This window comes from Rhinolophus hipposideros (assembly GCF_964194185.1).
Source record: "Rhinolophus hipposideros genome assembly, chromosome: 12".
Taxonomy (NCBI): Eukaryota; Metazoa; Chordata; class Mammalia; order Chiroptera; family Rhinolophidae; genus Rhinolophus; species Rhinolophus hipposideros.
The window spans coordinates 24,836,742-24,860,756 of NC_138058.1; the positions used below are offsets into that span (position 1 = coordinate 24,836,742).

General features: G+C 46.4%; 1 protein-coding gene across 4 annotated transcripts in view; it reads left to right on the top strand.

Moving 5' to 3' along the window:
• The window catches only part of SFXN5 (sideroflexin 5), a 110,245-nt gene that overhangs the window by 2,421 nt on the left and 83,809 nt on the right, over positions 1-24,015 (top strand). For 3 of the 4 annotated variants that reach the window (XM_081069408.1, XM_081069405.1, XM_081069406.1), the window contains exons 2-3: positions 5,668-5,736; positions 17,169-17,246. In XM_081069408.1, coding sequence (XP_080925534.1) covers positions 5,668-5,736; positions 17,169-17,246 — 147 coding nt within the window. Of the gene's footprint in view, positions 1-5,667; positions 5,737-17,113; positions 17,247-24,015 lie in introns of all 4 variants that reach the window. The other variant, XM_081069407.1, reaches the window with a different exon arrangement.

Consider the following 24,015-nt stretch of genomic DNA (forward strand, 5'->3'; position numbering starts at 1 on the left):
GCCACTGAGGAAGCCTCCTAAGAGGTCTGCCTGCTTCCACTCTAGCCCCCTTCCAATTCCTCCCTCTTCTGCATTGGCAGAATCCCAATGCAGGTCTGATGAGGTGACTCTCCCCTCACTTAAACATCCTCCAATGGCTTCCTTTGCTTCTGAGATAAAGACCTCACTTTTGAAGGGGACCCAAAGGCCTGCATGGCCCACCCCTGATGACCTCTTTTTCCTCAAACTGAACCCTCACCCACCTCCTGAAACCCTCCTTTTCACCACACTGGCTTCTTTCTGCCCATTGACCCTGAATGTTTCATAATCTAGGGTCCATTCCCAGAGCCCATACCAGTCTCACCACTTTCTGCAAGAATAGGTGCCAAAGTCTTTCCTTATTCCCTGGTGTCTCCCCAGAACCCTTCTTCCTTTCATCCCTTAAGGATCTCCCTGTTCAGGAGAGCAGGAGAGCAAAGTCACTAAGCAGCATCAGAGGGTGGAGTTGATAGCTTGCTTTGGTGGCCTTTGGTCTGTGACCTTCTTTCTCCCCATGAGATGATGACGATAGCCAAGCATTTTCCCAGCCTTTCTTATGTATTGACTTACGTAATTTTCACAACAACCCGTGAAACTGGTACATTTATCCTTCAGTTAATCTGTGCAGCACACAGATTAAGTAACTTCTTAGACATTCTGGCTCCAGAGTCCATGTTTGTTTGTTTATTGTTAACTTTTTATTATGAGGGTTTCCAAACATACAAAGTGGAGACAGTTGTCAATGATTCCTCTGTGCCCCTTCACTCAGCTTCAACAACTACCAACGAAAGGCCAGCCTCATTTCATCTATATGTCCCCGCCCCCAACCAATGAATTTTTTAAAGCAAAACCCAGACATCCCATCATTTCATTGTACCTGCTAGTAGGTATCTAAAAAAATGAGGACTTCTTTTGGTTAGTTTTTTTTTTTTTAATAAACTTAAATTTTGGAATAATTTTAGATTTACAGAAGTCCAAAAGGTAACAGAATTCCTATATAACCCTCACCCAATTTCCCCTAACAGTGTCATCTTCACATTACCATGGTACAGTTGTCAAAACTAAGACACCAACTTTGGAACATTATTGTTAACTATACTCCAGACTTGATTGGATTTCACTATTTTTTACATTAATGTTTTTTTTTTTTCTGTTCCAGGATCCCACATTACATTTAGTTGTCATGTCTCCCTAGTCTCTTCTGGTCTGACAGTTTCTCAGACTCTCCTTGTTTTTGCTGACCTTGACAGTTCTGAGAAGTACTGGTCAGACATTTTTGTAGAATGTCCCCCAATTCGGGTTTATCCAGTGTCTTTCTCATAGTTAGACTAGGGTGATGGTTTTCGGAGGAAGAAGATCATAGAGGTGAAGTGCCTTCTTTTTTTCACATGGTATCAGAAGGTTTTTTGATTAGTTTTAACATAACCACTGTACCATTAACACACCTAGAATAATTATTTCTTAATATCATGTCTTAGTCTGTTTGGTCTGCTATAACAAAATACCATAGACTTGCTGGCTTATAAAGAACATAAATTTATTTCTAACAGTTCTGGAAGCTGGAGGTTCAAGAACAAGGTGCTGGCAGAGTTGGTGTCTGAGGAGAACCAGCTTTTTGGTTCATAGCACCTTCTAGCTGTAACCTCACGTGGCAGAAGGGTGGAGGGAATCTTTCTGGGGTCTCTTTTATAAGAGCACTAATCCAATTCACGAAGGCTCTGCCCTTGTGACCTCATCACCTCCCAAAGGCCCCATCTCCTAATACCACTATCTTGGGGGTTATGAGTTCAGTATATGACTTTTGTGGGGACACAAACATTCAATCCATGGCATTATTCACATTTTTGTGATTGTCACATCATTTTTAAAATAATCAGTTTGAGTCAGGACCCCCAGAAGGCCCCCCATTATATTTGACTGATTTGTCTCTTCTAATCTATTGGTTCTCCCTCCCTCTTTTTTTCCTATTTGTTGATGAAACAGCATTGTTTGACCTGTAGAATTCCCGTTATTCTGAATGTGGCTGAAGGCATCTCTGTGGTATTACTAACCATGTTCCTCTGTCCCCTGTTCCCATAAACGTGAAGGCCATGCTTTTAACCACTGCCCCATATTGCCTAGAGAAGGGGAGGAAGATAGCAAGACAGCACCGGGGGGAAGCACTGTGACCCCACTTTGCTCCCTTTTCCTCCTTTTCTGCTCATTTCCTCTCCTGAACCTGCTCTTTTGTTCCCTTCAGACCTGGCACCATTTTTGGCAAATTGGGGCCCCAGAACAGGAAACGAACACACAGGCTTCTTCCTCTTTGTGCTTCAGTCTATCCTGAAAGAGATTTTTTTTTTTTTTAACTTCCTTGTTCCTTCAGAAGTCTCAGTTACCTGCTAAGGTGACTGGGGTGTGCTGTGGGTGTGCTGGGGTCCAAAATCGGCCGAGGCCAGTTGTGTAGAGCAGGTGAGGTGCACCGGGCTCCCTCGGGGTCTGAGGAGCTTGCTGGGCAGGAAAACGCACTCTTCCCTCCAAGGTGGAGAGTTTGCGTGGCTGAGTTGGGAGGCAATGGGGAAGTTTCTCACATGGTTTGCCTGAAGTAAATTCTATCATGAAAGTGCCTCGCAGGTAGTTATGTATTTTAATCATTTACAGACTAGACAGCGACTGTTTCCCTGGCCTAGCCCTGGCGCTGGTTTGTGCTGTGGAAGGGTCAGTACCTTCTAGTCCAGTGGCTCTCACCCCCTGCTGCACATAACTCACCTGGGCAGGTTATCAGACAGACACTGATGCCTGGAGCCCACCCCAGGCCAGTAGAATTTGAATCTCTGGGTGTACAACTGGTTATGGGGTACCCAGGTGATTCAGTGTGCAGATGGTCCAGGACTTCCGAGCCGGTCCTAGCTTTCTGCCTTTGGGCTACAGGTTCAGTGAGTATTTTATTCCTAACCCCGAAGAGCAGAGCTTTGGAGGTCTGGGAACGGCAGGGCTCAGTGTTCTTCCTTAGCCCATTGCCCTCAGCTGCTGCTCCCAAGGCCCACTGTCCCCCAGGGGCGCTGGAGGAGGGAAGGCAGTGTGGATTGCAGGCCCCAGACCCTGCAGAGAATTAGCTGACTCACCTTTTGTGAAGGGAAAGGGAAGGAGTCACTTGGCTGACTCATTCTTCAGGTAAAGAAAAAGGGAAGGAGAAACATCCACTGACTGGGTAAAGATGGGGGCTGAATTTTGGAGGTGGGGGAAAGCCCATACATTTTAAACTATAGAGAAAATCAAAATTAATCAGACTGAGAAAGTAGGTACCTTGTCTGCCACTCATGGGCTGGGAGGACAGGCACATAAAGCAGGTACAAAGAAACAGGGTTTCCCATGAGGACCCACTGCAGAGAGAAAGTCTCCCAACCACCTCCTTCTTTGAGTCACTGCTCTTCCATGCTCACTGAGAAATCACATTCTCCAAGATCTCTCGGGTCTCTTTAATGAGAGCATGGCGGCCATTCATGAGGGCTGATATCTAATCACCTCCCAAAGGCCCCACCTCCAAATGCCATCATCTTAAGCATTAGGATTTATCGTATGAACATTGGAGGGACACAAATATTCGGTCGATAGCAATAACCACATGGTAGTTACTATATTCAGGAAGTTTAATATGGATGCAATACTTTTATTAAGCTATGACCCAAATTCCGATTTTGTCAATTGTCTCAATACTGTCCTCGAGAACATTTTTCCCCTTCAGTCCAGGATTCAATCCAGAATCACGTGAAGCATTTATTGTCGCTATAGTTTCCTTTAATGTAGACTGGTTCCTCAGTCTTCCTTTGTCTTTATGACATTGATATATTGGATGAATCAGGCTGGTTATTTTATGGAATGTTCTTCAATTTGGGTTTGTCTGATATTTCTTCATGATTAGGTTCAGGCATCCCGGAAATCTATGTGAGTGATATGGTGAACTTCTCAGGGTGTCACATCTGGAGGTAGACAATGTCCATCTGTCCCTCAATGGTCCCTTTAACATGTCCCCATCGTTTTGGGGGGTGGCACTTCATTACTTTCTGGCACAGCAGAAGATAGCGTCCAATCTGGTACCTTCCTGCCGGAGCCCTGGCGTTGGCCATTTCTCTAAGGAACCCCGACTCGTTTTAATGGACCAGGATCAGGATGTCATTCTGTCTCTTTGCTGTCCATTTAATAGCCCCTGACTCTATCGACCTCCTTGCCTATTAATTGGAATCATCCTCTTCATATTCATTTCACAACATCATAAGCATTTTTTCGTGTCATAAGTGTCTGCAAACATGATTTTAAATGGCTGCATAGTATTCGATCATATGAATGGGCCATCGTTTATTTAACCATCCACCTTTGCAAATAATTCAGCAGTGAGCGAGCGTCCTCAGCATATACCTCTGACCACATCTCTGATTTTTTCCCTTAGCCTTAGAGGTGAAATTTTGCCAGGACAATGGTGCGAGCGTCGTGGTTTGGGCTATTTGAGTTAGAAGAGATTAGAGAAGCAACTGTTTTCGTTGGGGATGGTGCTGAAGCCTGAGCTGGGCTGGGAAAGGCAGCACCTCAATGGGGTGGAAGTAGGAGACGGAGGGGCTGCTTCAGGCAGGGGGTGCTGCAGTGAGCAGAGAGATGGAGACGGCATGGGGCCTGGTGTGGACAGGGGACTTTGAGGTGACCCGAGGCCTATTGCGGGGTCTTCATTGGGGAAGGAAAGGAGCAGAAGTTGGCTGCAGGGTCTGGTGTCTTGCAGAGCAAGGGAAGGGAATGTGGAGGCTTCTGTTTCTTCCACTGTGCAGAAGATGGAGAGTTGTGGGGCTCCAGGGAGGATTTGGGGCAGAGCCCAAGAGAGTAGCGAGGCACGAACCCCCAGCATTTGCAGCCTTTCCTTTGTCCACTAGCTTGGCACCCTCTCTCCTCACTTTGAGCTTTGCTTTGCCAAGCTGGCTCTGTCCCTAGGGCAGAGGGCCCAGCAGCAGGGTTGCTCGGTTTCCTTTCATTGCGCTCTAATGCCTGTGGCCGGCTTTGCACAAAGCCCTTCTTTTCCAGGGACCCTGCTCTGGGGCAAGAGGATGGAGATCCCGCCCCTTGTCCTGAGCCTCACAGCAGCTCCAGGGCTGTGGGTAAAGGAGGGCCTGAGAGCTGCAAGCTGGGCGCTATGGAGCTTGAGCTCTGCCGATGGGGAGCTGACCTTGAAGAGGGACCGTCCCTCACTGGACAGGGACCTTCCCTCACTGGAGAGGTTCCATGCAAGGCAGGGAGAGTGCGGTGGTCAGAGAAAGCTGGAAGAAGGCAGAGGGCCAGGCCTCGTCTCTGGTCTGTGTGCTCAGTGGTGGTCAGGAGCTGCTAAAAGGCTTGGAGTGGATCTCAGGGCACTGGGGGGGAAAGGGAGAAAAGTGGGAGTTACCTTGAAGAAAAGTTGGGACAGTCACTAAGTATGTCATGGTCTTTCTGAACTGACATTAGAAAGCCCTTGGACCTTGGAAAGCTGCCCTCTGGTCACTGAGCAGTGAGGCCTCATTGGCATTCATCACCCATGTGGGGAGTCCTGGGGACTGCCAACAGTAGGGGTGAGGTGTGGGGTGGGGTTCCCTGTGGCTAGAGGTTGGTCACAGCAGCTGATCTACTCTCCTCTCCCACCCCCTTCTCCAGACGTCCTTCTATGGTCGCTTCAGGCACTTCTTGGATATCATTGACCCTCGCACCCTCTTTGTCACTGAGGTAAGTCACGGCTGTCACTCTTGTGGATGCCCCGTGTCCTTTATACCTTGTCACTTTAGAAGATCTGTGGGTCATCTCATCTGTGTGTGTACTTCATAAACATTATCTCATTTCTTTTGGATTTCACAACATCTCTTCAAGGAAGATATACATCATTATTATTATTATTTCAAGTTTAATAAAATGATTACCAACACCATGAATTACATGCTCATTACAAAAGTTCAAACTTTTGTCCAGATGTGATTAAGTAGAACAAAAAAGTATCCTTTATACTCTCTTCCTACCCAGTTCCCTCCTGTCATAGATAATTAAGGTATAATTTACCTTTTATATGTGAACCACTCTATGAATTTAGACAACCACATCCAACCATAAATCCACCACTACAATCATGATACGGAACATTTCCATCACCCTAAAATGTTCCCTTGTGCCCATTTGTAGTCAGTGAATCTCCCCTGTCCAGCCCTTGGCAAACACTTGCCTGATTTCTGTCCCTACTGTCTTGCTGTTTCTAAAATGTCATATAAATGGGATCCTACAGTATGGAGCTTTGTGTGCCTTCCTGTTTTCCTAAGCATGTTCCCTGAGTAGTATTCCATTGAAAGCATGTTCCAGAATTTGTTTATCCATCCACTTGTTGATGACTGCCTGGGCTATTTCCAGGTTTGGGCAATTATGAATAAAACTACCTTGAGCATTCTTTGTATGGACATATGCTTTCATTTCTCTTGAGTAAATAACTAGGAATGGGATCACTGGCTCATATGGTAAGTGTGGTAAAGTATGTTTAACTTCCTAGAAAACTGCCAGACTTACTGTTCAGAGTGGCTCCATGGTTTACATTCCCCTCTGCAGTGTTCCAGTTGCTCCACATCCTTACCAGCACTTGGTGTTGTTAAATTTAAATGTATTAAGTTCATTTCAGCCATCCCAAGAAGTGAGTCTTTATAGCCTTTGTATGGGCATTTACAAGTGTGTGGAGGAATGCATGTACATATAAGATAACAAAGTCTTATGAAGCACTTACTGTGACAGGGCAGTGCTGTGAGAATTTTATGTGCATCAGCTCATCAGATTAACTCAAAGCAACCCATGAGGTAGCTACTGTTGCAAGTTCCATTTTGTAGATGAGGAAACAGACAGACAGAAATTAAGTCTCGTGAACATGGTACTGGCCAGTGATGGAGCCAGGATACGGAACCCAGGAAAGCTTGTCTCCAGAACTCTTATTCTTAGCCAGTTTATGTTCCTATTCAGGTAGCAAGTTTAGGGAACTCTCCCAAGATACCCAGCTGGGAGAAGGCCTGAGTCCCCACCATGGGCCCTGAGCCACTTGTCCTGAGGCAAGTCATGAAGCCTGTGAGTCAGCTTCCTGAGTGGATAGCTTCCCTGCACATCTTCTCTGTGCTGAGCACTGGCTTGCTTCAGCCCCATAGTTCATCAGCACAAGACCTGCTGGGCCCCTGGGCCTAGAACCCTCCCCATTGGACCTAGGAGAGCAGCCCAGTAATGTGAAATGTGGGAATTAACCTGTTTGTGGTTTCCCACTGCATCTCAGCAAGGACAGAGGGCTCAGGTATTTTACTGGCTGGCTCTATGTGCCCCTCTGGGCCTACTGCCTCCTAAGGACAAGGCTGATGTATTTCTCGGCTCCGCCTGGATTCTCTTAAGAAGTTGTCAATGTGATCGCATAAAAATTTGGAAGAGCACCAAACGAGAGAAACTACTTACCCAGCTTAGATTATGTGTCTTTCTAGAAAGTTCCAGAATGGTGCAAAACTAAATACAATTGCAACCTAAATACTACCTGCTTGTTGGAGGAGTCAGCAGAGGCCACTGCTTAACTCCAAGGATGGAGGTGATTTGAGGTATATTGAGAGATGACAGAGAGACCGAGGAGGTATTTCATGCTGCCCAGCGTATCACGAGCCGGCAGGAGCTGTGGGGATGAATAGATGGCTACAGCCTGGCATGCTACCTGTGCCCGGGGGCTTACACCGTCCCTCCTCTCCAGTTGGCCCTCTTCTCATTCCCCAACCATTTTACTACTCTCCTCCTGTACCACTTATTTCGTCTCCAACTCTTACATTTTGGAAGGCCCCAGCATTCTTGTACATCATTAAACCATGTGGGTCTAAATGACATCACTAAGTACAAAAATCTCCTACTTTACTATTATTAATTGAAGTGTCAAAGCAACTTAACTATTTACTAACTAGGAAACGAAGCCAATGTAACAGTAATTTTAGAATATTTTTCAAATTTCACGTGTTCCCTCCCCTTATTAAAGATTACGATAGACATCCCAGAAGGATCTTCACTTCCCCCAGTGTCCCCCCCCAACACCCCCATCCCGCAAACTACAGTTGGGGCCTATTTTCAGCACTGCCTGCTGGCCTTTTGGAAAATTTCTGCCCACAGAAGATCTAGACACTAAAAACTTTAGAAGGGCCGTGAGTGGGGCCTTCAGGCGCTCGCTGGTTCTAGTCCAGGCAGGTTGCTTAGCAAGGCCATCTCCATGGAAGCAATGAAAGGGTAGAGGCTCTGGGAGGAAGAGGCCTCTTACCTGAGCTCCTCCCCCGTGAACAGTGGTGCCAGCAGGAGGGCTGGCCTCCCTCCCTGGGCCCTTAGCTGGTGTCCTGGGAGGGAATGTGGGGCAGTGGCCACCCATTCAGAGGACAGGCCTGTTTGCCTGTGAGTGAGGAGGGTGGGAGGGTAGTGGAGGACGTGCGAAGGTGGCCCTGGAAACCAGTTTCCCGAGGTGGAAAGATCCTGGGCAGCTTGCGCCACCTGGGGGCCTGGTTCTGAGGGGCAGGAGCTGAGTCAATGGACAGACTCATCGTGAGAGATTTTTGCAGCTACTTGTTTGCAATTTATAGCTGACCAAGCTTTAAAAAGATTTCCACCCTTGTATGTGCAATGAGGGGAAGGAAGTATTATTCACTGTAATTTCTCTTAGGAAGAAAGAAGGCTGTCTTTGCTCTAGGAATGTCTTGAGCAAGACTTCAGAAGAGGTTGGGTTGGTCTGCTTGACAGAAGGGGAAGAATTGTGCTGTGATCCTAAAGGAGAGAGGAGAAAGAAGGAGGGAGAGGGAAAAACTGGGAAGGAGAGCAAGTAACGGTGAGCCCGAAAGGCCAGTGCCTGGGGGCTCTTTTGAGAGTCTACTGTGGGTCATGTCTACTGTGCTTGTGAGTCATTGACATGTGGCATCATTGTCCCCTCCTCCGTCATTCCTGGGAAGGTGTCAGTCAAGTGTGCCTGGTGCATGAAATGTCTGCAAACATGGATTATTTGGGGGATCTCGAGGGGCTGTGTGTGGGTCAAGGTCAGGGTGTAGTGTGTGTAGGATCAGGCCCAAGAAAGAACACTGCCCCATCTTTGACCTTCCTGGGGCATGGAATTTAATCTAGATTTCTGAGGGCAACATTGTACCAGCAGACATCTAAGCTACTTTTAGTTAATGAACTAAAGATGAAAGGGATTTGCTCTTCTGAATTCAACAATTATTTAAGGGAATGAGTGGCTGACAGAGTGTTATCCTGAAGGGCATAGAAAACCCACTGACATAGCGTTAATAACACCATCTCAGTAATAGTACTGGTGTAGGAATCTGAAACTATTTGGGGTGTATTGTAGGATAGAACAAATAATTATGCTGATGCTGGGGACCGGGGTTCTCACCGTGGGAGTAGGGAGATACAAATATAGGGAGTAGGGGGAAAAGACAAAACACTATGTCATGTTGTGTTTGAGTTGGAGGTATCAGTATGAACTCATGATTTACACACACACACACACACACACACACACACACACACACACACACAATTTCCTGGCTCTGTTCACTGAAAAGGCCTAGAAGCAATGACACTCAGTAACAATGTACCACGATCCACTAAAAGGAACCAGGGCTTCTTGGAGAGATGGTCAGGTCCACGTCTGGGGCAAGAAGAATTCCTACCGAAAGTAAGAAAGTGCCGCAGAGAATGACGGAGACACAGGAACTGGCTTAAAGGGAAACCTACTGGCCACATTTGGGATAATTTGAACATTAAGAATAAAAGCAATGAATTATAACACATTGAGTAATAATGATGATGATGGTAATAATAATAACAATACTAATAATAATATCCATGAGTTCATAGTAATACTAAAACTATGGGAGGGGGAAGCTCTTCTTCACAGAAGAATGCCATCTTACAAATGTAGAAGGAATGAAGCATTATGTATTCCTCTGTGAAGCCACTGGTTCCAAGTAGGATCATTAATGGATGTTCTTTCTGTAGACTAAAAAGTTGTTGGGAAACAGGATATTTGTCTACTCGCGAATCACTATCACCCCAGTGATTATTTAGCAATTACAAAGGAGAAAAGGTACCTTTGCAGTGGAGAGCTGGGTGCACACCCCTTTAACCAGGTGACCCAACTTCGCATCACTAGCAATGAATAAAACTGACATGTGCCTCCTGATTTGAGGTGATTCTGGTATTCATCCCTAAATATGGGAAAAGATGTGACAGTCTAAAGAAGAAAATAAAAACTGCTCATTATCTCTCCTGCCCACAATAATCCCCATTAGGTGTATGTCTATGGACAAAATTAGGATGTTTGCATAATATATATGTAGCTCTCTATATATAGATATATACATAAGAAATCATATGATCTATATATATACATAACATAAATGTATACATGACATATATTCTTTTTTCCATGTAGCATATCATAAGCATTTTTCCTTGTCATTAAATGTTGTTTCAGAATGTGTTTAATAACTTCATAGTAATCAACCATGTGGTTATTCTATAATTTATTTAATCATTTTTTGACCATTTGGGTAGTTTCAAGTCTTTTACCATTATAAATAAATTTACAATACATATCCGTGTACATAATTCTCCCCATCTTTCTCTTTATTTCCTTTGGATAATTTCCTAGAAGTGAAATTTCTGCATGAAAGGCATTTTAAGGCTTTTGAATATACTGCCAAATTGCCTTGCAAGTTGGACCATCCCATGTCAAGATTATATCAGTTTATACTCTCAATAGCAGTGAGTGAGGTGTCCATTTACTTTTTTTTTTTTTTAATTTTTATTAGGGAACAGTGTATTTCCACGGCCCATCAGCTCAAAGTAGTTGTCCTTCAATCTAGTTGTGGAAGATGCAGCTCAGCTCCAAGTCCAGTCGCCGTTTCGCCGTTTTCAATCTTTAGTTGCAGGGGGCGCAGCCCACCATCCCATGTGGGAATTGAACCGGCAACCTTGTTACTGAGAGCTCGCACTCTAACCAACTGAGCCATCCGGCCGCCCCTCCATTTACTCTTGACAGCATCAGATATTCTAATCTTAAAAATATTTAATGGAATTTTTAATAAAAAAATACCCAAATGTTAGTACTTTTATACACTTCAAGTTCTTGCCTATCTGCATACATTTTTGGCATACTTACTTATTACATTGAATATAGACTTTTTGTTTTTTCATTCATTTCTAAGTCTTGATAATTTTTTAAAGTCAAATCTTATAAGTAAGCATTACTGTTAGACTTTTTGGTATAACAGATAGGTTGTTTCCTATCTTTGTGTTCCCACAAAAAACACTCAAGCATATCACTTTTTACTTCTGCTAAATTTATTTTGTAGAATAAATTTCTAAGAGTAGGGTATCCAGGCTGGAGGCCATGATTGTTTTTATAGTTTTGGGGGTAGCTGGACAGTTTCGTTTTCTAAAGGGCTGTACCACGTGTCATACTGCTAAAATTGTATTGGTTTACTTCACATAGGACCCTGAGGGTGACGAGAGGTGAGCCAAAGGGAGCCTCTCTTTATGGGTCCTCTCATTTCCTCTTCCCTTGAGCCTCCCCGAGGGTGGCTTGTGGCTGGTGGGAGCCAAGGACCAATCTCGGCACAGACAGCCCTGTGAGTCCTTGGTGCACTGGGAGGGAACACGAAGGGGTATAGGAAGACCCAGGGAAGACAAGAGGAGGTCTTGGGCCTCTGCACGCACATAAATCATTAGCTTTGGCCTCCAGGTCCCACGCCTGGGGTCACAATAGGAATGGATCAAGGCCAGCTTGCAGACGAGGTAAGAATGCAGGGCCCTGCACGTGGCAGATTCAGGACTGGCCCAGGTGAGAACAATCAAAATACTGAGCAGTTAACGTGCTGTGACTTAACCTGCTGGCCCCGCTGCCAGCCATGCCTGCTCCATTCCTGCAGACACACCCCCACCCTGCAGGCAGTTCATTCTCCTTGATACTGCTCTTTTTTTTTTTTTTTTTTTTTTCAGTTCTGTAAGTTTTGGGATTCCCAAAGCTTTGCCTGAAATTTTCCTGTTTCAATTGTACCCTTTCCCTACTCATGTTCTCTAGTTTCTGTGTGTCAGGCTGGGCTCAGCTTGGAATGAGAGTGAAGAAGGACCTTCCTTTTCTGACCTGGGGTGCCCACCCAAGTAGGCATCAGCTTTGGAGGGGATGCAGGATTTGCTGTGGTTTCTTTGGGAGACCGCTCATCTCCCAGTTACTGTATGAGGTTTTTCCATGCTGACATCTCGTGAAGATGGCCCAGAACTAGGATGGAACGGACTTGGGGTTTCCAGGTGTCACCCACCCACTCTGTGGCCCTGGGCAAGGAAATGCCCTTCCCTCTTTACCCCCAATTGTTTCAGAAAGGCGATAGCCTAGATGGTTCTATGATATACACACACACAGGGGTATTTTTATTCATGTCCTGTGTAAATAGGGCACGGAGTCTTGGAATCCAGGGATTCTGTCAAACCAGTGAGGGACTTTGGTCTGTTGCTGCTTTGGAACCTGAATTCCTTGCCTTGACCATACTCTTTGCCTCCCCCCAAGAAGCCTCAATCATTTATTTTTGTTGAATGAGCATTATGTGTGTCCCTGTGCTGGTGATGGGCTGGGGTAGGCATGTCTTGTGGTCCTGCAAAAATACTTAAACCCAATCCCCTTCTCCCTGCACTTTGCGATCTCTGACAGATAACATGGGGACACTAGCAGTAAGTGGTCAGGGACCTCAGAGAGGTGTAAACCCAATGCTCTCTGACTGTTCACAGGAGGCAGCATTTCTGGAAAATTCCTGGAGAAGGTGGCACTGAGCCTTTAAGGATGAATGGGGATGGTAATGGACTTGGGGAGGAAGGGTGTCTCAGTGAAGTGAACAGTATGGGCAAGGTCAGGAGGTGGGAACATGCAGACACCACTTGGAGAGTGAGTGGGTCCCTTTACCAAAAGGGGGTGAAATATTTTTGGGCACTCCTCGCATCCTGGCCAAGTACTGTTACTCCCATCGTATATTTAATATATTAAATATTATTTTAATAAATATTTAAATCAGTTTGACTCCTCCTTTAACCAAGCAGAGGTTAAACTCAGTCTGCATTTAGTTTGGGGGTGCACTATGGTGCCCCCTCTTCCCTCCCTAAAAAGATTAGTTTTGCTTCTGATGACTCTCCCCAGCTTTCCTTGTTTTGCCCTTCCCTGCTTGTGTCCCTATGTCCCCATTCTTGTTTGGCGTGGTGTCCTGCCCTCTCTGGCCACCACTCTTAACACTCCATACCTGCCCCTTTGCTTCCTTCTCCTTTCCCTCGGGGATTTGGAGCCAGGATTCTCCTCTATTCAAATTCTCTGCCATTGGAGCAGACCTCCCAAGCGCCAGGGACCTCTGAAGACCATGCCCCCATAAAATAGAAAGAGACACCCTCACAGTGATATTTTTGGCAGGTGAGCCCGAGGCAGGCAGGCTGGTGATAAAGTCTGGGAAGCAGCAACCTGGGCCGTCCATCCCTCTGGCCCCTGGGGCCTCCAGAGAAGAGCTCCCAGTCTTGTCTCTAGCCAGCTGGCCCCCTTCCATCTTTGCATTCAGGGCCTGGCTGCCACTTCCTTCCTGGTTGAATAGACTTTTTGCAAAGTTCACCTTCCCACCAACCTCTAGCTTTCCCCACCCCTCAAGTGCCCAGGGCTCTACCGCCAAGCCTCGTAACATATCTGGGTGAAGAGAGGTTTGACCCTCCTCCTATCCCTCAAGCCTCCCTGAAAATGGCCCCCTTCTCTGCAGTAGGGAGACCAGCCCCCAGTACAGTCAGCACTTGGGCCTCTCAAGACAAGTAGCCTAGGCACTTTCCTGCCCCAGAGAGAAGTCTGGAGCCCCAGCCCTTCAGCCTCTGACAGAGGGGAGCCTGGCTGAGGGTTAGTAAGACCCCGGGGCAGAAAAGCACATTCTAGCTTCCTTCAGTCCTAGATTCTCAGATCTGTCTTCAGGAACTTTGGATTTAGTTCTCCCTCAATCCATGCCAAGATCAGGGCTCTTGGGAACTTATTCTTGTGGCAGGAGGCCTCCCTTTGATGACCGTGTCAAATGAGATGGAAATTGGCCAGGTTGTTATAGGAACTCGGAAGAATCCCTGGAGTGGGAAAATAATGAGAACACAGGGCCATTCACCATTCAGCGGTGGAAAGTAGAGCATTCATTGTCTGGTGGCAGCAGCTATGGTCCCCCCGCCACCAGGCAGCAAGCGTGGGGTGGGGAGCTTGATGCATCACTAGGAGGCTTTGGGGGTGTTGGGACAGAACAAGGGTATGACTAAACTCCAGGTTCAAGTACCAAACCGCTCACTTTCTGTGAGTGACCTTAAGCAAGTTAAAACAACAATCAACATGAAAAACAAATGTGTTAAGTCTAGAAGGAAAAATCATCCTCATGTTTGCAGTGGTTATCTCAGTGGTATGTTTACAGGTGATTTAAAATTATTTTTTGTGCTTCTCTATTTTTTCTGACCTTTTCTCGAAACAGCATGGAGTAATTGGAGGTTGGGAGTGGGGGAAACCCTGAGAACACAAAGCTGTCTCCAGCTTGGAATCAAACATTCTGGGAAGGCACTCTGGAATTTTGGAACAGATACACATACATTGGAAAGGTCAGGGGCAGTACTTTCCAGCAGTCAGGCTGTTCCCAAGTGAGTTTTGCTGGCCCCCAATATCCTGGGTCAGACCAGTGCTGGCCACAGGTCTTTTACACATAGGCCAGGTGAGTCGGAGGTGGCCTGGCTGGCTTGTCCAGGCTGGTAGTTATTCCTGTGGTTACAGGACAGGAGGTGGCTGTTCATTTCCCATCCTATGAGACCACCCTCTCAGTCAGCTCAGCAAATGCCCCTTCTGTCTGACTGGGTGCCCTTGGTACTGCCTCCTGCCTTTAGACCAAGGGGCTTATGCTGAGGTCTCAGCACTCCTGTTCTCAGCCAGCCCTGTCCCTCCTCTGTCAAAAGGGGATCAGGGTGACTTCACTGGGTTTCTTTGCCTATGCCAGGCATCCCTGATGTCTGGGTCCCTCACCTGACCTTGGCACAGGCTGCCTTCTATCACTGTTGTCTGTTTATCGCTAATTTTGAGGGGTATCACATATGTACAGTAAAATGCACAAATCCTAAGTTTATTGCTTAATGTATTTTGACATTTTTTTTATACCTATGTAACCACCATTCAGATCAAGACATTGTACATTTCCATTACCAGGGAGGGTTCCTCCATGCCCTTTCTAAGTCAGTACCCCCCGCCCCCCACAAAGGTAACACTATAATAACCTCTACCACCATAGGTGAGTTTTGTCTGTTTTTGAACGTTATTTTTTTTATTGGTCTTTTAAAGACTTTCATTAAAATATAGCTGACATACAATACTATATTAATTTCAGGTGTTCACCGTAGTTATTCAACATTTATATGCCTAAAGAAATGATCACCATAAGTCTAGCAACCACCTGACGCTGTAACCATGCTATCACAATATTATTGACTATATTCCCCTTGCTGTACGTGACATCCCCGTGACTAATTTGTTTCATATCTGGAGATTTGAACCTCTTATTCCCCTTCTCATTTTCCCCCCTTTAAAAATGTATCAATTAAGGTTGACATTCAATATTGTTTTATGTTAATTTCAGGAGTACAGCATAGTGCTTAGACATTTATATAATTTAAGAAGTGATCCCGCTGACTAGTCTAGTACCCACCTGGCACTATGCATAGTCATTACCATATTATTGACTATATTCCCTATGCTTTACTTTACATGCCCATGTAAAGCCCATGACTATTTTGTAACTACCAGTTTGTACTTCTTAATGTCTTCACCTTTTTCACCCTGTCCTCCAACCCTTCTTCCATCTATTACCCCAACAAATCTAATACCCATCTGACACCACACATTGTTATTACAATATTACTGACTGTATCCCTTATGCTATAACCTAGGTCCCCATGACTACTTTGTAACAACCAATTTGTGCTTCTTAATCCCTTCCCCTTTTTCACCCATTCCCAGCCCCGCTCCCTCCCGTCTGGCAGTCATCAAAATGTTCTCTGTATTTATGAGTTTGTTTCTGTTTTGTTTGTTTATTTTGTTCTTTAGATTCCACATAAGCGAAATCACATTGCATCTGTCTTTCGCTGTCTGATATCCTCCACTCGGCTAATACCCTTCGGGTCCGTCCATGTTGCCCAGATGGCAAGGACCCATTCCCTTCCCTGGCCGAGCAATATTCTGTTGTATATATGTACTACCTCTTCTTTATCCAATCTTCCATTGACAGACACCCAGGCTGCCTCTACATCTTGACCATTGTAAACAGTGCTGTAATGAACATATGGATACACACGTCTCCTCAAAGTAGCATTTTAAGTTTCTTCAGATAATTACCCAGAAGTAGGATTACTGGGTCCTTCTTTGTCACTTGTTATAGCCTTCGTTTCAAAGTCTATTTTGTCTGGTGGAAGTATTACTACCCCAGCTTTTGTTGTTGTTGTTTCCATTTTCATGAAATACCTTTTTCCACCCCTTTACTTTTAGTCTGTGTGTGTCTTTTGATCTGAAGTGAGTCTCTTGTAAGCAGCATATATAAGGGTCTTGTTTTCTTATCCGTTCCGTCACCCTATCTTTTGATTGGAGCATTTAATACATTTACATTTAAAGTAATTGTTGCCATTTTATTATCTCCTTCTAGGGCTTTTCTGATACATTTACACAGGAAATATCCTCATAGAAAATACTGTTTTCTATGTGTGTGGGTTTTGTTTGTTTGGTACAACGAATGGCATCAGAAGGTTCTACAACTCGCTTTCTCACTCAAAATAACGTCTTGGAGATATGCTGTCGATCTACTTCACTTTTTAAACTGCCGAAAAATGTGTCACAGTATTGTCATACCACCGTCATGTAGCCATTTCCCTTTGAAAGGACATTTCGGTTACATCCTTCTTTATTGTTTTGCGTGTGTACGATGACCTGGAGGACAGGCCTTGCAGCGCTGTAGGGTTGCCAGTGCTTGATTGATACTAATGCACTCCCACAAGGGAGAGCTGCCGGAGCCCTGGATCCGGGCGCCTCAATGTCCCTGTTCTTCCCCCTGCAGAGACGTCTCAGAGAGGCTGTACAGCTGCTGGAGGACTACAAGCATGGGACCTTACGCCCAGGAGTCACCAATGAACAGGTAACGCTGCTGGAGGTGGGGAAGGAAGGAAGGTGGCAAATTCATAACCTCTTCCCTGCAGCCAGAACCACTACTTTCCCCTTCAACATCCACTTCTACTGTGGCTACACAGGACCTCTGTGGACTTCCGGCTGTTTGGAGGGATATTCAGGTCTTTCCTGTACCCTGAGTCTGGTTGGAAGCATGGAGGCTGACGAGACGAGAGAGGCCCAAAGGCAGTAGTTTGCTGGAGCTGATGTGTATCTCTTCCCAATTCCACATTCACTGACATCACGTGATAGCTTGAAATCAGCCACATTGGGAGTATTTACACCATGGAAATAGGCAAATGCTACAAATTAGGACTCTTTTCCCCCAAAGAATTGATTATTAAACATTTACCAGGATACTACTACCCAAAAGTTCAGGTTGAGGGTGAGAAAGATGGGGGAGGATGCAGGGGATTAGGCTAGGACACTTACTTTCATTTTTAATATCATATAGAAACTTGAGCTAGCGCTAATTGAAATATTGATGGTTGTGTTTGGTTTGGGCAAAGGGTCGGCGGCTTTAATGATCACAGAGACTCGTAATGGTTAATGCGTCAAAGTGTTTTTGTTGCTGTTCATAAAATTTATTTTTAAAACTTTTAAAAAATTAATTTCACATTTTTTTCAAAGTAATATGTGTGAGTAATTTAAGAAATCAAACAGTACTAAAACACTTCTAAGGAAAAATAGTGGGCTGCCCATCATCCCTCCTCAATTCTAATTCCTGTTTCCCAGCAGCAAATACTTTTAGCTGTTTCTTCAGATAGATATCTGTATTTCAAACTAATATGCTTATACTTCTCAACTAGTTCTTTTGTATTGTCTAATATGGTAGTGGAGGATTCAGCTGTCTTAGTATCTACCCCTATAAACACTCTCCCCTTCCCAAACTTCATCACCCTCCCAAGATCGTTATCATGGTTTTGGGGTCTATGAATATTCAGTGTTCACATTATAATTATGTAAATAACATTTACTCTAGAGTCAAGTTGGTTGTATCATGATTATGTTTCCTCTTTTTTACTTTATGTTTTATTTGTAGTTGACGTTTGCCTCTTTTTTCCCTCATTGGCATAGTTTTCTTTGTTCCATCTCTAATTCTTATTGCACCCTCTAGTGATATTTTCAGTGCCTCCTTTCAATCTGAAGACTTGTGTTCTTCAATTTTATTTTTTTCCCCTGAAAATTTCCTTTGTGGGGCCCACCTCCCTCCAGCTCCAGGCTTTCCTCTTTCTGTACATTTTCATTTTGGTGGAACACCTCTTCCTGTAGCTTCTTGAAAAAAAGAGTACATGGAAAGAATTTTTTGAATACTTTCATGTCTGAAAAATTATAATTCTGCACTCAGCTTTAATTGACAGTTTGGCAGAGGAGAGAATTCTAGTATGATAATAATTTTCTTTCAGAATTTTGAAGACATTTCTTTACTGTCTTCTGGCTCCCAGGATAGCTGTTGAAAAATCTAATGATATTTTATTCCTGATTCTTTGCAAGTGACCTGTTTCTTTCTTTGAGAATGTTTGGGATCTTCCCTTTATCTATAAAATTTATTTCTGAAATTCCACAGTGCCATCTCTTTTAAAATTCATTATTTGGGTTCCTGATAACTCCTTTCAATCTAGATACTTGTATCTCTCAGTTCTGGCAAATTTTCTTATACTGTTTATTTGATAATTTCTTCTCATTCTGGAACTCCTGTTAGTCAAATATTCGACATCTTAAATTGACACTCAAATTTTCTTTTTTTTTCTTCTTTTCTATTCCATTTGTCTTTCTGTTTGGCTTCGCAGAAAATTTCCTTGAGTTTATTTTCAACATGTCAACTGTACTTGAGTTTATTTTCAACATGTCTATTGAATTTTTAACTTTAGCTAGTATAATTTTAATTTCTGAGAACTCTTTGATTGCTTCTTTTCTTTATTCTTTTTGATAGAATCTTCTTCTCCTTTTGTGAATACAATATCATCTCATCTCTCTGCATTCTGGAAGCCAAGAAATGGAAGGAAGCTGGGGTCCCTAATCCACTTTGCAGACTTTCATTAATTTCCCTGTTTTTAGCCTCACCTATTACCTGTTCCACTGTGCTAGTGTTCCCAAGTCTGGAGTCACTTGGATTCACTTTCTCCAGAAGTTTGCTAAACCTCCAGCATCTGGTGGGGACACAGGTGAGGCAGTAAGAGTCATTTTGCTGTGAAGGGAAGGCCTGGTGGGTCTTACAGCTTTGAGGACAGACTTTCAACCACCCCCTGTGTCTAGCCCTATAGTTAACCATTTTTTCGTACGTTACCTGGTACCTCCAAGTCCTGAGCTTTGCCGGTGTCCTGGGGGTAATGAGCTGTCTCCTTAAGCATCCCTTCTTCATATATTTGGGGGGTGGCTTCCTCCTCTCTGCTGGTTCACTTACTAAAACGCTACTCATTTCCATCCAGAAGCATGTTGCTGTCCCGCCCTTCCTGGTGTCTCCTCTTCTGTCCTTTTGTAATTCTGTGCATCGCTGTCCCTGCCTTTTTCTAACACCTTTAGGCTCAAAGCCCAGACTCAGCAGTTCTGTGTTGCCGACCCGACACGCTCACGGTTGGCTGGGTGTTCCTGGGGCAGGCGGCTTGGCCATCAGCCCTCCTCAGCGCAGTTCATTGCAGTATGTATTTATGGAGCACCTACAGGCCAGGCTTGGTGCGAGGGCCTCGGGGAGAGAGCAGGGAAGAAGCTGGAGGAGAGACTTACCTCATGGACTCCCCAGACTCTAGGCAATGACAGTGAAAACACATGGTACCGCAAGGAAGCATAAGAAGACAGACCCTGCCCACATGAGGGTGTCTGGAAGAGATTTCTCTCCTGAGACTGCAGGGATGAGAAGGAGCTGGTGAGAAGGAGGCACTGGGTAGGAGCAGTCCAGATGAGGAAGGCTATTGTGAACATAGAGAGAGCAAGCCCCCCAGAGGAAGTGACAGAGAAATGTGCTCCGCTGCAACCTCGCTATAAGAAGGGAGGACAAGTGAGCAGGAAGATGCAGCCCCTTGGCCGCATCTCCTTGTGCAGGGCTCGGGAGAAGTGACACGAGATGGTGCAGTGCCCGGCTAGTCAGGGCCCATCTTCAGGCGTCTGTGCTGCCTGCCAGAAAGGCAGGCCACAGTCGCCTCATTGCTAGCACCGTACTTCTCTCTGGCCGTGGGCACCGAGGAGCCTGGGTGGCATGACCTGACAGCTTCTCTCTAGGCCGAAGTATAGTCCTCAGACTCAGGCAGCTCCTGTCAGACACCTCAGGGAGGGGCCCGGCCTCAAAGCCGTTCCTGACCCGTGTCTGCTCCCAGCCAAGCGCCCCTCTGGCCCACCCTTCCTGAGGTTGGCCTCTGGGACTCCTTCCGTTTCCAGAGTTTGGGGAATGAGGCCATGTTTCCCCCTCTTTGCTTCCTTTAGTTGCTTAAAGTTGCCTATCCTGTTTCCTGGGCCTTCTTTGTTTTCTGTGCTGAAAGCCTCCATGTGCCTCCAGGGAGCCGGGAGGAAGGGAGGTGGGGGGCCCTGGCACGAGCTGTGCTTCCCTTCCTGGCTCACGTCGGTGAGGCAGCAGTGTCCATCTGGCGGCTGGGTAGCACAGTGGTCCAGGGGTGAGCCTGCCCCCTGATAAGCAGGTTCTCCTCTCCCTCCCTTCTGAGCCCTCCTGGCTCCCACAGCATCAGGGGGTGGGTTCTGTGGCAGCTCTTCCTCTGCTTCCCTCCCCTGGCCTTCGTGTGCAAAGCCACACCCACCTCTGGCCTCCACAGACACAGGACCAAGGAGATGGTGGTGACATTCCAGCTCAGGGGTTGGGGAAGCCTCTGCAACCTGGACTTAAGGACAGTCCTTGTTCTGGTCCTTAAGGACAGGCCAGCCCTGCTCAGGATCATGTCTGTGCCGTCTGAAGAGGCCCCAGTGGTTCTTGGTCTCAGTCAGCCTTGTCTGCTCCCAGGCTCTGCCCGCTCTGATGTCCTTTTGCAGGCGTGTGGGTCAACAGCCCGTGTGTCAGCAGCCTGTGCCTATGTCCTGATGCCTGCGGGCGTGTCCTGATGTCATGGACAGCACTGGGCATGCCAGTTAGTTTTGTAACCTGCCCTCCAGTTACAACATCTCACCAGTGGCCATACATGAATGGACTGACAACGTATTCACTCCTGATGCCTTGGCTTGGTCTTCTGTTAGTGGGTGGCTGGATTCGCCTCCAGAGACTGTTAACTCCTGAAAAGGTTGCTACACCAATGAATAATTAGTCCCGAGGATAAAACAAAAATAAGTATAATTTACCCTTTGGGCTTAACAGGGAGAAATTGGGTATGCTAGGAATCCTAATAAGGGCTGTAGCTATCAGTTAAACAACAAAGCCATAGATGAGAGCAAAAACATAGGCAGCAAAGTTTCTGGGTGCTGACTCTGCTGTGTGCACTTTATGGACTGGAATGGTTTGGCATGGGTGGGGTTAAACGTGGAAGGATCCCCCTCCCCATGTTGATGAGCCGCCACTCACTGCGTGCTTACCAAGTACCAGGTGCTACGCTAAGTACTAGCACTTTACATGTATTACCTCAGTTAATCATCACGGAAACCGTGTTTGGTTGGTACCTATATTACCTCCATTTTTCAGGCAAGAAAACTGAGGCTCAGAGAGGTTACATTACGTCCTTAAGGTCACATGACCAGTATGTGATGGGATAAGGTGGCTTTGGAAGGGAAGGCGATACTCTGTGGAACGGAATGATGGGCACAAACGGGGCAGCAGAGTGGGGGGGGGGGTCAGAGGAGCTTAGCATTTGTGAAGGTTTGTAGCCCCAGTTACACCTGTGCAGTTAATGCGTCAGTCCAAGCTGTGGACATCTGCTAAGTGTCCAGTATGTAAAAGGTGCTGAGGCAGCTGGGCACCGAGGGGGAAATAGGCATGTGCAACGGTTCTTGCCCTCATGTAGCCAGCTTCCGCACAGGTGAGGTCACCACACATAAGCAGGTAGCTAGAAGCCAGGTTGGTGGCAGAGCTGTGTGGAGCTGATGCTAAGGTAGGAGGAGTGCATCGTTGAGAGAATTCAGAAAACGCAGGTAATGGGGAAAGTCTTCATGAAAGGAGAGCACAAGTGGACCTGAAGGGTAGGTCGAATGTAAAATGGAGAGAGAGAGACCCAAGGCAGTGGGAGCATGTTCCTTGTAAGTCACAGACAAAAGCCTAGAAGTAGAAGAAGGAGGGAGGGAGGGAGGACATGAGGGGGGGGGGAGAGAGAGAGAAGAGGAGAGGAGGGGAGGGGAGGGGAGGGGAGGGGAGAGGAGAGGAGAGGAGGGGAGGGGAGGGGAGAGGAAGGGAGAGGAAAGGAGAGGAGGGGAGGGGAGGGAGAGGAAGGGAGAGGAGGGGAGGGCAGGGGAGGGGAGGGGAGGGGAGGGGAGGGGAGGGGAGGGGAGAGGAGAGGAAGAATGTTGTAGAGGAAGTTGGAAAGTTACAGGCTAGATTGTGCAAGTCTTTGAAACCTACGTAGAGAGATGCTGGGTATGTTGTGTCGGGCAAGAGGAAGCTTCTGGAAGCTCTTGAGCAAGGGAGTAGCATGAATGTATTGTGGTAGAATCATTCTGGTGGGGTGCCAGGTGAATGGGGGAGGGGTAAGTGCTGTTAAGGAAACCAGCTTGGAAGCTACTGGAGTGGTCAGGAGTAAGGTGAGCGGGCCTCTGGGATCTATTGCAAGCTTCTGAGTGGTGGTTTGTTTTGTGGCTTTTTCCTGAGTGGTGTGTTTTATCCATCATTCCATGTTCCCCAGAGGGTGGGAACCAGCCCACCTTTATTAAGTGCTTACTTTGCACCCAGGAAAACACATCAATTGCTCGGAGGCCGGCCCCATGCAGGGTGGACTTCTGCCTGCAACCTGCCGAGGAAAAGGACAGCTGGGATGTAAGAGATCCTGCAAGTCTTCTCCTCCGGCAGACAGGAAATGGGGTCAGCTGTGTTTGGGCTCTGCTGAAAATAGAGAGAATACTGAGTAAAAAATACTTGTACCCCACATCTTCTCTGGGTGTAAGCAGGTTTGTCAGAAGTGGGCCGACCCCCATCCCCTTCCCCTGACCCCTAGCCTCAGGCTTCTGGGACCCTAGTCAGCATGCTGCCGCTCTGGGCCGTCCCAGGCTGGCCCTCAGCGTTAGCGCACAACAGGCGAGTGATCAGTGCTGGTCAGAGCATTTGTATAGTGTGCTAGGTGTTGTACTGGGTGCTGTAGACACATCTCTGGGCTGGGTCACTGCGGTACCCTCCTGGGTGGTCTCCCCATTCTACCTCGGCCCCTCTCTTCAGTCCCATGACAGCAGTCAGCGCGATTTGTGAAAATAGACGTTACATCATTGGTTCCTCTGCTGCAGGGTTTCTCAGCCTTGGCACGACTAGCGTTTGGGGCCGGATAGTTCTTTGTTGTGGGGGGTGTCCTGTGCACTGTCGGGTGTTTAGCAGCGTCTCTTGTCTCTGCCCACTAGATGCCAGTAGCATCCCCTCCCGATTCATGACAATCCGACATTGCCAAATGTCCCCTGCGTGCAACATCCTCCCTCCTCCCTCCCCAGTTAAGAACCAGTGCTCTAGTAGAAACTCTGTCGTGTCCGCCCTTTCCACTCAGAGTAAAAGCCACAGTGCTCACCACAGCCTACAAAGCCCCCATTCTTCTCTTACCTTCTACTCCTATGCTCCTTCCTCAGTCCACTACAGTTACCCTGGCCTCCTCGCTGTCTTTCAAACGTGCTGGGCAGGC